Source organism: Zootoca vivipara, chromosome 5, assembly GCF_965207765.1.
Source record: "Zootoca vivipara chromosome 5, rZooViv2.hap1.1, whole genome shotgun sequence".
In the NCBI taxonomy this organism is placed as follows: Eukaryota; Metazoa; Chordata; class Lepidosauria; order Squamata; family Lacertidae; genus Zootoca; species Zootoca vivipara.
The window spans coordinates 9819815-9832423 of record NC_142588.1 but is presented as its reverse complement, the minus strand read 5'-3'; the positions used below and the strand labels follow the sequence as shown (position 1 = coordinate 9832423).

Here is a 12609-nt window from a genome sequence, read left to right as displayed (position 1 = left end):
TGCCTTTAAGCAGCAATCATCTTATGATCAATTAGGAGTCTTTGCAGTGTGGGAAATGATCCTAAAACTTGAACAGCTTGTATTCAAGGTGCTGGGATAAGTAATTTAAAGACGAACAGCTTTCTTTGGAGTTCTATAACTCATCTGGGGAAAGCAAGGCTCAATGCAGAGGTGGAGCCTTTTGTAACCATGGAAGGTTCCCCCATGAATAGCTCAATTGGTAAAGCATGAGACTCTTAATCTCAGAGTGGTGGGTTTGAGCCCCATGTTAGGAAAAGATTCCTGCATTGCATGCAGTGCTAGATTTATGTACAAGATAAACGAGCTATAGCTTAGGGCCCCACTCTCTTGGGAACCCCAAAAAAATTTAAAGAAAAAAACCCTGGATGTACATTTCCAAAATATAAGATAAAAAATAAAATAAAACCTACATACAGCAACAGTGTTTTGTGTTGTGTAGGCTCCTATGATGTAAGCAATGGGCCCCGCCTGCTAGCCTGATCCCTAAAATATCACTGGTTTGCTCATTTCTCTATATAGGGTGCTTACATTCTGCATGTGCAAATGGCTTTAGATGCCTATTAGGTCCATAAATTACCATATATTCAACACAAAAAACAGTGGCAATTTGTTGTTGACAAAGGGCAGCTAGACATATAAAGGGCCCCATTACCTTCAGTAGGTTAGGGCCTCATCAAACCTAAATCCGGCCCTGATTGCAAGGGGTTGGAAAAGATGACCCTCATGGCCCCTCTACAGCAGTGATGGCCAAACTCAGCCCTCCAGCTGTTTTGGGACTACAATTCCCATCATCCCTGACCACTGTTGGTCCTGTTAGCTAGGGATGATGGGAGTTGTAGTCCAACAACAACTGGAGGGTGAAGTTTGGCCATCACTGCTCTACAGTTCTATGATTCTGGAAGGTTATGGTTCTCAATCACATGTTGTGCAGGCAGAAGACACCATCTCCCCCCAAAAATGGACAACTCCATCCTGGTTAATTGTAATTGAAATGAATGGGATCTGTGCATGGTCAGAGCTATGTGCTAGAGTGGCCTTTATCACCCTTGAGTCAACAGATGTTGTCGGACTACAACTCCCATCACCCCTAGCCAGCAGGAGCAGTGGTCAGGGATGATGGGAGTTGTAGTCCAACAACATCTGGGGACTCAGGGTTGAGAAAGGCTGCCCTTTTTATTTTGGCAAGGCTTCCAGCCAACAAGAGATGCTTCATTATACTCAGCCCAGCTTTGATGGCTTGTTAATTAACACCGAGTCATTTCAAGAAGAGAGGAAACTGGGGGAATGTTCAGGGTGGCAGGAGAGGATATATTGTTTATTACCGGTATTATCCTTCCTAACTTGGGCTAGCAAGTTCCTTTACTTAGCAGAGTCTACACTCAGCTTCTCACGCACAGCAGATAACTGATTGCAGGCTCGTGTGAGCCTCTCACTATTATACAATTCGATCTGTCTCAGATTGAATTGCACGTTCCTGGTAAGTTCCCTTGAACCCCTCTTAAAAAGAATAAAGACGCCACAGTCATATTTAAAGATGATAAAATTTGTTTACTCACATCAGTTCACAGTTGTTTCCCTGAAGGCAGACTTAGTTACAAATATGTACACGTGGATCTACCCAAATGGGGGAATAATCCCCAGAGCAGTGCTAGCTAAAAGCTGGTCAAATGAAGAAGGAAGTCAAAAAGAAGGAAGGGTGTGGCGTGCCTCGTCCTTTTGTTACCTGGACAGGTTAGGAGACACCCACCTTCTACCACATGCAAAAGCAAAGATGCTCCAGCCAGGAGGAACAGGAAGTTTCAACTGGCTGGACCAAACATTCTCCCACATGTCTTCTCTAGCATTACAAGGAATGTTGTACTTGTCTGCGTCTCATGGATCACATCCTACAGAAACAAGTTTATTCTAAGGCAAGGTTGGTCAAATTGCCTCAGAATGCTGGCCAGGCTTTGTCAACCTGTAGCCCTTACATGCCAGAGGCATGGCAATTCTTCACAACAAACTGTCCTGCTTCTGCTTGGTCTGGGCTCTTAAGTTAATGTGCTACAAGATCTATGGGATTCCAGTTGACACTGGCCGGCATCCAGCTCTGACCAGCATCACCTCTCCAGGAAGCAAACTGTAAAACACTGATGGAAGCCATTATAGTTGGCTTGTTTTGCTTGCTTGAAGCATCATTAAGCTCGTAATCGCAGTTGCGGCCTCACAAAACTATTACATAACTCATACCCAACTCCCATAAAAACTGACCTAGAAAGTGGAAGAATCCCTCACCAAGGGCCTGGGCCAGCAGGCAGAAGTCAATGAGCCAGGAGTCTCCTTCACGGCTTAGCTCTGCACGTAAACCCTCTCTACCGATCAACATACAAGCACAAAGCTATATGGAAGCCACTTCCCTGCGGTGGCGGGATCCTATACTGCTGGAGACTGTTGGAAACATTCAGGTATGTTTAACGATCGGTAGTGTAAGGCAGCTACTAGGAAAAGCAATGCTGATATATTTCCTTTACCAGGAAGGAATCCCAAGTGAATGGCATTTTTTATCAGAGGGCAGATTAGGTAGCCAATAGTCTTGTGTGGAAGCAGGCAGGGGTGGATCTGCTATGAAACTAGTGAAGCTTTAGTTCTAGGTCTATAATCCTGGGCCCCAGAAACAATTTTATCAGACCCTCCAAATGTCCCTATTTTCCAGGGACAGCCCCCGATTTCCATAAGGCGTCCTGGTTTCTGATTTGATCCCAGAATGTTCCACTTTTCCTTTAGGACGCCCCTATATTCATCGGAGAAATGTTGCAGACTATTCTTTAGTCCACATTGCTTTTTTTCACCCCAAATGGATCTAGTAGACCCAATTTGAGTCACATGACTCAATTTGATTAATTTCTTGTTGCATATATTTCAACAATCCCGCAGTTTGAGGGTCAGGTGTTGTAAAGGTTGTTGCAAACAACCCCACTGAAGAAGATGACAGTGTTCTGAATATGTTCAGAACTTTAAAACACAGTCGCACCATGTTCATTCAACTTCCAAAACGTTCAGAAACCAAAGCACGGCTTCTGATTGGCTGCAGGAAGCTCCTGCAGCCAATCGGAAACCGCGGAAGCCCCGTTGGACATTCGGGTTCCAAAGAACATTTGCAAACCGTAACATTCACTTCTGGGTTTGCGGCGTTTGGGAGCCAAAACATCTGAATACCAAGGCGTTTGGGATCCTAGGTACAACTGTAATTGTTTAATTCACATCCTATCATTTACGTGAGTATATGGTTAGTACAGATCTTTTCTAAATTTGTTGTTGTTGTTGTTTAGTTGTTTAGTTGTGTCCGACTCTTCGTGACCCCATGGACCAGAGCACGCCAGGCACTCCTGTCTTCCACTGCCTCCTGCAGTTTGGTCAGACTCACGTTCGTAGCTTCGAGAACACTGTCCAGCCGTCTCGTCCTCTGCTGTCCCCTTCTCCTTGTGCCCTCCATCTTTCCCAACATCAGGGTCTTTTCCAGGGAGTCTTCTCTTCTCATGAGGTGGCCAGAGTATTGGAGCCTCATCTTCAGGGTCTGTCCTTCCAGTGAGCACTCAGTGCTGATTTCCTTAAGAATGGATAGGTTTGATCTTCGTGCAGTCCATGGGACTCTCAAGAGTCTCCTCCAGCACCATAATTCAAAAGCATCAATTCTTCGGCGATCAGCCTTCTATATGGTCTAGCTCTCACTTCCATACATCACTACCGGGAAAAACATTGCTTTAACTATACGGACCTTTGTCGGCAAGGTGATGTCTCTGCTTTTTAAGATGCTGTCTAGGTTTGTCCTTGCTTTTCTCCCAAGAAGCAGGCGTCTTTTAATTTCGTGACTGCTGTCACCATCTGCAGTGATCAAGGAGCCCAAGAAAGTAAAATCTCCCACTGCCTCCATTTCTTCCCCTTCTATTTGCCAGGAGGTGATGGGACCAGTGGCCATGATCTTGGTTTTTTTGATGTTGAGCTTCAGACCATAATTTGCGCTCTCCTCTTTCACCCTCATATTATTGTAATAAAAGTAGTTTCACACACCCACCCTGTGTGATTATGCAACTTTGTTACTTGAATGGTTTTTAAGCTGTTCTCCATAACAGCTGAATGCAAAAAAAGAAGATCTTTCTTTCTTTTTGCTCTTTGGGTACAGTCACAGAGCGAGTGATTCTGTTTTTGCACTTTCATTAAACATCTCATTCTCACTGCCGCTCATAATAGGGATCAAATGCTCATTTTGTGTTTCAACAGACTGCAGCTCCAACCATTAGAGCGTCTCATGTAAACTTAGCGCCTTAACCCTCTAGGAGGCTAATGCACATTGCCAACTGCACTTCATTCCAGGAACCCCCACATGGTTGGGGAATAGCAAGCCAAATGAAAATCCTGGTTTCTCTACCCCATCTCTCTCCCCCCCCAACCCCCATTCCAACCAGCTACACTTAGAAAGCAGCAACTGCCAGGAAGAGAAACCACAGTCACGGAGCCTCAATGTGACCTTGTGGCAAAGCACTTCATGGAATATCACACAGAGAAATGAATGGAAGACAATCAGAGCACAGGCTGGGCATTCCTAAGATTGACTGTGGGTGGTAGACAGTGAAGAAAGGGGCCATATCTGCTCTTGCACAATTCCCATTCAGTGAGAGTTTGTGCAAGGAGAACTTTGTGATAAATTGCGGCCAATATAAATGCATAGCTGCATGAGATGACACATGAGAGCGCTTGGACTAAAATTGTCAGCCAAAAGCTTTACTTTTCTGGTTTATCACCACAACAGTTATTGACACCGGGCTTCGGTAAAGCAAATAATTTAATTAGACAGTGCCTATATGAAATCGAGTGACAGAATAATCTGGCCACAATCAGGAAATTCTGTCCGGGGTATGATTACAGTATTTTCCACCTCTGGCACCCTGTTTGAGAAATTTAACAATTCCAAAATACAGACGCGCTTTCACTTTTGCAAGATTGAATAGGCTGCCTTTGGCTGAATTTGAGGGTTGATTTCAAAAAATTCCACTGGGAAAACAGTTACGTCCCTGTGGAGATGGCAGTATTGAGCCCATGGCTCATGTGTTTCTGGCTTGTACTCTTTATAAAGATTTGAGGAGTGAGGATATTACCTCCCTATTATTGTCCATGCCAGGTTACTCAAACATTCATTCTGTGTCCTTTCTTTTAGCAGATCAAGATGATCAGGTGACAGCAAAAACTGCAAGGTTTTTAGTGGGGGTAATTAGAATAAGATCTATTATTTGATTATTCATGTAAACCCCCAAATGTATTTTCTATAGTTAAGTTTCTACCTCTATCTTCAGTGCATTTTATTTTATTTTATTGCTAGGGCTAGTGGCTGATGCAAATAAAGATTCTCCTGATTCCGATTCATTTGATGACATAAGATTCAAGGCCACCCTCAGACACAAGAACCTCAAGGCCAAAGTCATATTATGAAACGTCTAGGTAACATGTCGCTAGACCAACATATACGTGCCTGCGGTCTCTGTGTGTGAGCAATGGTGTCACAGATTAACATATATTTCACTAATACAAACCGGAGACGCCTTCCTGGACTCACAAAACCCACCCAGCTCAGTAGCTTCACATAATTTGCCTGCCTTTTGCTACATCACAGCGTTCTATTTGCAAGCTAGTTATCAAAGCAGGCATTCATGTTGCAAAGGGGAAAGAGTTTAATATACATCATTAATAGCAAATTGTCTGGTTTCACTGAAGGAAAGAAGAAAAAAAAGAGGGTTGCCATGAGCAGTTTTGAAATGAATATCAAAACTTCCCTTGTGTATTTAATGCCATGCTAATTTACATTTTAATTACTTAAGAAATCAAAGCATTTGTTGACAGTGGAACATAATGTCAGCTTCATAGTGCACTGTTGGTAGATGCTTAATGAACTTAATTAGATAATTAGTGATGTTAATTATCCTTCTATTATGAAGATAAAGACGTTACACAAATGATGCACAGAAATATAATTATATGTTTGCTTGTTTGGCTCTTGAAAGAATAGAAATAGCAGAGCAAACATAATGGTAAGAGAAAGTCTCAAAAGGGATTTTGACATGTACAACCTGCTTGCTTTAGCTGCTACAGAACCCCATGTCTGGAAAGGGCTTTGGTAGACCGTTCCTTAACACAACATGAACAGCAGAGCAATCCTAAAAAGGTAAAGGACCCCTGGCAATTAAGTCCAGTCGCAAACGACTCTGGGGTTGCAGCGCTCATCTCGCTTTACAGGCCGAGGGAGCCGACGTTTGTCCGCAGACAGTTTTTCTGGGTCATGTGGCCAGCATGACTAAGCCGCTTCTGGTGAACCAGAGCAACGCACGGAAACACCGTTTACCTTCCCGCCGGAGCGGTACCTATTTATCTACTTGCACTTTGAGGTGCTTTCGAACTGCTAGGTTGGCAGGAGCTGGGACCGAGGAATGGGAGCTCACCCCGTCGCAGGGATTCGAACCACCGACCTTCCGATCAGCAAGCCCGGGGGGCTCAGTGGTTTAGACCCCAGCGCCACCCGTGTCCCTAGAGCAATCCTAAGAATGTTCAATTAGACGGCTCACTGAGCTCAGTGGCGTTTGCTGTCCAGTTTCTACTGGCATGATGCTGAGCATCACAGGAGTTAAGTTGTCGTATATGATCTGACCAACAAACAACGCTTCCATGTGCACAAAGAGGCTGACCCAGGGGGGGTGGAAGCAGGGGAGGGGAGAGGCAGCATCTCTGCCCCACCCCAAGGCTCCGATGCGCGAGGCAGGATAGCCTGGTGTAGCGCCGCCAGGCCTAGCCCTCCCGGCCCCCGGGGATCAGGCCTGAACTGGGGGCAGAAGCACCGGTGAGGAGGAGAGAGGCAATGGCAGCATCTCTGTGCTCCACTGGGCTCTGTGTTGAAGCTTGAACAATGGCCTGCCACCACCAGGCTGTGCACTCCCAGGTCAGGCTTCCTGCGATTTGGAAGCGATGGAGGGAGAGGCAGCAGCAGCAGCGTCCCTTTCCTGCTGCCCCTCTCCCTGGCTGGGCTCCTGCGTGTGAGGGAGCTCTGGAGACCCATGCTCCCTCTGCACCCTTTGTGTGTGCACCCCCAGGCGTGCCTGTCCGCCCCGGGTGGCAGTAAGGTAGGCTACGCCACTGGGATAACCAGCCTCATATAACCAACATGGTTAAGTCTAATTAATACTCGAAGGGGTTAACGCCATAGAGTAAGGTGTCCTGTATCACTTCCCAGCATCTTGGGAGGAAATAGGTAATCAAGCCTATTGTTGTATTCTGTCTAGCCAAAAAGCTCAGTGTGTGAAGAGGTTTGAGCTGGTTGCTCCAGCTCAACTGCATGGATCTCACCAGGCACTCTGTACCAATAAGCTGGGAACTTTTACCACTTTGTAACTAAGCTACGTTTTACTGCCTGTGCAACTTTTCTGACTGCTGTATGGAAAAGCACATGAATCTGACCTTTGGAAAATTTGTAAGTAAACCATTCTTTTAACTTACCAAATCCATATTTTGAAAGGAAGCGCTTGACACTCACATATTAATTTCCCTCTTTAAAAAGTAGCCAAAAACTGAACAAAACTCAATCACTAAATGAGTTCCTGTTTCTGCTCCTTTTCTGCCTGAACAACATTGATTGATTTACCGCTGGCCACTGGTTAAGCCATGGTGTTTGACTTAAATTGAGTCCTAGTCAAATAGCCATCCTCACACTCGGCTAATCTCTTTGCAAAGTGCACCAGAGCTAAAAGAAGGTCAGGCCTGGCCTTAGGGGAGACACTTAAGCCATTTTGCTTTCATGCAAAGTAAGTCTGCACCCATTTGTGTATCTCACTACCACAGAGACAATCTCTAGCAAGTACCATTGTCCACTGCAGAGCAGGCCAGCCTGCCTGAGAAGCACATAAACACACAACTGCCTGGAGCAGGGAAAGAGGGAAAGATTTGGAAACTTGGTTCCGTGTCACACTAGAAAGCACAATTTATCAGATTCGGAGCTGTCAGGCGCTGACATGATAAAGAATAACACAAAATGAGTAATGTCCCAGAACCCAGCTCTTCCTTTAATTATGAGCCTCTCCCTTTCAGCGAAGAAAGACAGAAGATGCAGAAACACCAATTTCATGCACTTGTGCCTGAATAATGTCTCTGCGCTGCCTTTTCCAGATGGCAACCTTTTCTGCTGCAAGAACTAATGATGTGGGCATATTTAGGGGGAAAACCAATAACAGTCTTTAACCTTCAACAGCAAAAAAGCATGTTGTACAAAGCGTTCCTTGGGATGCATTAACAAATATCAATTACTTTGCTCACTGAGGTGCAATCAGCTGTAATAATCAAAATTAATTTTAAGAAATAATTAAACAGACCCCAAGGCAAATAGTTGGTGCCAGCACTCAATTGTATCATGGACTCACAGCACACCTGGAAGCGAGTTGCTCAACAAAAGGAGGCAAAGGACAAGCCTTGAGCCTTCTTATTAAACATTTGCTCTGCTTTGCAGTGCTGGAGATAAAAGCCACCCAAATTATGCCCAAATTATGCTGATAACAAATATATTTCAACTCAAGATGTTAGCAGACAGAGAGCGAGTGGACGACGACCTCAGTGTCAGAAGAGATGACTTTTTCTCCCACGCAACTCCCAGTCAAGCCTCTCTTAGCCCCACGAATCGCTGCCTCCTTTGCATTTTTAGGCCCTCCACATTTCCTATCTTTCGTTTTCAACTCAAAACGGCAAAATTGGCCACAAATAAATAATGGGAATGGGGTTTTTAATTTAATGTGGAATTTTAATAGCACATTGTTAGGAGAAGGCAGAGGTACAGTTGTACCTACAATCACTGAGTGGGGTATTAAGAGCTGGGTTTAACTGGATGGGAGTCTGGGAAGAGAGAAAGAAATCTGAGGAAAATCAACTTTCGAGATAAATTCTTCTGTTGAAGATTGGATGGAGTGGTTGAATTGTTACGAACTTGGCATAAGCCACATCGGTGTAGATTATACCGATGGCCCAGTATACCTGAAGGAGCGTCTCCATCCCCCTCGTTCAGCCTGGACACTGAGGTCCAGCTCCAAGGGCCTTCTGGCGCTTCCCTCACTACAAGAACTGAAGTTACAGAGAACCAGGCCTTCTTGGTGGTGGTGCCCGCCCTGCGGAACGCCCTCCCATCAGATGTCAAGGAAATAAACAACTCTCCGACTTTTATAAGACATCTGAAGGAGACTTGTTTAGGGAAGTTTTTAATCTTTGATGTTTTATAGCATTTTTAATATTCTGTTGGGAGCCACCCAGAGTGGCTGGGGAAACCCAGCCAGATGGGCGGGCTATAAATAAAAAATTATCATTACAGTGGTACCTCAGGTTAAGTACTTAATTGGTTCCGGAAGTCCGTACTTAAATTGAAGCGTACTTAAACTGAAGCGAACTTTCCCACTGAAAGTAATGGAAAGTGGATTAATCTGTTCCAGGCGATGAAAAACACCCCCTAAAACAGCAATTTAACATGAATTTTACTGTCTAATGAGACCATTGATCCATAAAATGAAGGCAATAATCAATGTACTGTGCTATAAAATAAATAAGACAGTATTGTAGGTGAAAAAAAAATTAACATTTACAGTGGTACCTCGGGTTAAGTACTTAATTGGTTCTGGGGTGCCATTTGCACCCCCCAAAGTACTTAATCCGAGTGGTGGTAGTGCGTGTGAGCGAAGCGCCGATAGAGTGCTTCTGCGCATGCGCGAAGCACGCAGATCGCTTCTGCGCATGCACGCGTGGTGGAACCTGGAAGTAAACACTTCCAGGTCCGCGGAGTACTTAAACTGAAAGTACTCAAACCGAAGCGTACTTAAACCGAGGTATGACTGTATTATGAGGTTTTTTTTAAGAACTTGAGAACAAATAAAGCTGAAACAGAACAGTCTTCATTCTTACGTTGGGTTTTATAAAAGTTTGACAGTTTAAAGAGGAAATTAATAATTGTTTAGCAATTCTTAAAATGTATGGATATGAAATATGGGATATGTGTCCTGAATATTTTTGATATGTTGTAAAAAAAAGAAGTAAAATTCTAGAAACAAACAAAAAGTAGCAGATGCATTCTGAGGTAAAGCTAGTCTGGTTTTTTTATCCTGGGTGAAGTCTCTAGAGGGAGGCCATTGAGGCTCGCAGCCTGTGTTTGTGTGTGTGTGTGAGGGGGAGAGTGTGTGTGTGTGTGCAGAAATACACTTGGGGGTACCAAACTGGGTCTTTGACCCGAGTGAAATAAAGCCTACTTTTGCCCCTGCTTTACCACCCTGCTGTGATGCCAGGCACTTGCCAAGGCCCTTTGAGTTTTGTTTTTTCTTACCAGATGCCTTGCCCAAAGCCTAAGATTTGTTTAGAAGATGCATGTTACCTGCATTTTGTATCCCGTCTGCTTAAGGTTCTGGCTGGGGGTCAGTTTCACCGCTGAAGACAAGCTTCCGCTCCAAGAACGCGGCTTGTCTGAAGGCTGAGCTGGAACCTTGCTCTGGGGAAATTTCTTCTCTGACGCTAAAGACAAAGGAGAAGAAGCAGTTGTTGAAACCAAAGCAGGCAAAGGTTTCTACAAGTTAGGAAATACGTCAGAAGGTACAAAGAGCATGAACCAGGTATGCACATGGGATATACGGCAAGTTGAAAGCATGTCCTCATGAGTTTAAAAGTCCTCCTCTCTCCCCAGTTCTACAGGTGTGGTGGAGGCGACCTAGCAAAAAATTATCAATGAAAAAAATCCCCGGTATTTTTTCTACATAAGTCATTATAGTAACTTTGGCATAAAACCCAAATAAGATGGCAAATGTGGATGGTCACATACCAGCCCCTTAAGGTACATTGGGTTTGGGACAGTCCTTCCATTACCAATCAAACACTCATGTGTGCTGGTTCTTTTAAATCAAGAAAAAGACAGACAGACAGAAACCACAGGGGAGTGGGGGTCCTGAATCCTGTTCTTGTGAACATTTACTTATACCCTCACTGTTCATCCCGGACACTAAGATCTAGCTCCAAGGGCCTTCTGGCAGTTCCCTCACTGCGCGAAGCGAAGTTACAGGGAACCAAACGGACGGCCTTCTCAGTAGTGGCACCCGCCCTGTGGAATGCCCTCCCATCAGATGTCAAGGAAATAAACTACTTGACAAGAAGAAGAAGAAGAAGAAGAAGAAGAAGAAGAAGAAGAAGAAGAAGAAGAAGAAGAAGAAGAAGAAGAAGAAAAGTTTGGATTTGATATCCCGCTTTATCACTACCCGAAGGAGTCACAAGGGGCTAACAATCTCCTTTCCCCTCCTCCCCCACAACAGACACCCTGTGAGGTGGGTGGGGCTGAGAGACTTCAGAGAAGTGTGACTAGCCCAAGGTCACCCAGCAGCTGCATGTGGAGGAGCAGAGACGTGAACCCGGTTCCCCAGATTACGAGTCTACCGCTCTTAACCACTACACCACACTGGCTCTCTTTTAGAAGACATCTGAAGGCAGCCCTGTTTAGGGAAGTTTTAAAGGTTTGATGTTTTATTGTGTTTTTAATATTCTGTTGGGAGCCGCCCAGAGTGGCTGAGGAAACCCAGCCAGATGGGTGGGGTATAAACAATAAATGATGAGGATGATGGTTACTGCAGCCTAGAAGAAGTCAATGGCTGTAGAAAATGGCACCAGCCACTTAGGAGCATAGCTGCCAAGTTATCCCTTTTTTACAGGGATTTTCCCTTATGCTGAATAGGCTTCCTCGCGAGAAAAGGGAAAACTTGGCAGCTATGCTTAGGAGGCCAAATGCAGCCAGGGAATGGGGCTTAATGTGCACTGCTCAATGTGGTCTTAAACTTAATCTGCATCTTGGTCTTAATCCAGGATCCTGACTTTGCCTTAGTTTTGCGTTCATTCCCAAACTCTGGGTCTATCAGTCTTTGCCTTGCTTGGGCCACCAGCTCCTTTGGGTGGTGTAAACTGAAATGGATCAGGCGATTGCCTGCTTGGAGAAAGCCATGTGACTCTCAGAGAGCCAGCAACGGGTGACCATTGGGGGGGGGGGACACATCCTGTCAGCTGACCTAATTTCCACGAACTTTCGTGAGGGGAAGATCAATGGTCTATCCTGCCTTCTGATCACCAGGCAGCAAAATGTCACGGCAAAGTTTACAAGGTGCTATCAAAGGGTATCATGACAGCTCTTCAAGTCATTAAAAAGAAACACATTCTGTGAAGTTGATTCTGTTAAAAGCTTTGCGTGACTCAAGAGCAGAGACCTAGGTAATGCCTCCAAGCCTTTCTCATGATTTCTTCCCAGAAAGGACTCATGTCGGTCATCTTCACTTGCTCAGCACTGTCTGCTGTCTCTGTGGAGAGAGACATCTTGTAGGCATCTTCCAAATCCTTTCTCCTTTGAGAGAGAAGTTGAATCCAGATGGCTTCGGTTGCCTTCCAGATGTCTTGCTGAACTAGAAACAAAGAAAAATGGGGAAAGTGTTTGGTGGGAGAAGGTGACATCAGGAAGCAAGCTAATTACCATACCCCTTCTAGACTTACCTTCCATGTCCCGGACTGCAGAATCCGGGA

At 44.8% G+C, this 12609-nt stretch overlaps 1 protein-coding gene across 2 annotated transcripts in view; it reads right to left on the bottom strand.

Annotated features, from left to right (window-relative positions):
- LOC118096134 (WD repeat- and FYVE domain-containing protein 4) overlaps positions 1-12609 on the bottom strand; it is a 158507-nt gene that overhangs the window by 78341 nt on the left and 67557 nt on the right. For both annotated transcript variants that reach the window (XR_015949956.1, XM_060275113.2), the window contains exons 31-32: positions 12300-12491; positions 10436-10572 (exon numbers count right to left, since the gene is read on the bottom strand). Coding sequence is in view for 1 of the 2 variants with exons in the window: in XM_060275113.2 (XP_060131096.2) it covers positions 10436-10572; positions 12300-12491 (329 nt within the window). In the remaining variant the exon portion in view is untranslated. The remainder of the gene's footprint in view (positions 1-10435; positions 10573-12299; positions 12492-12609) is intronic.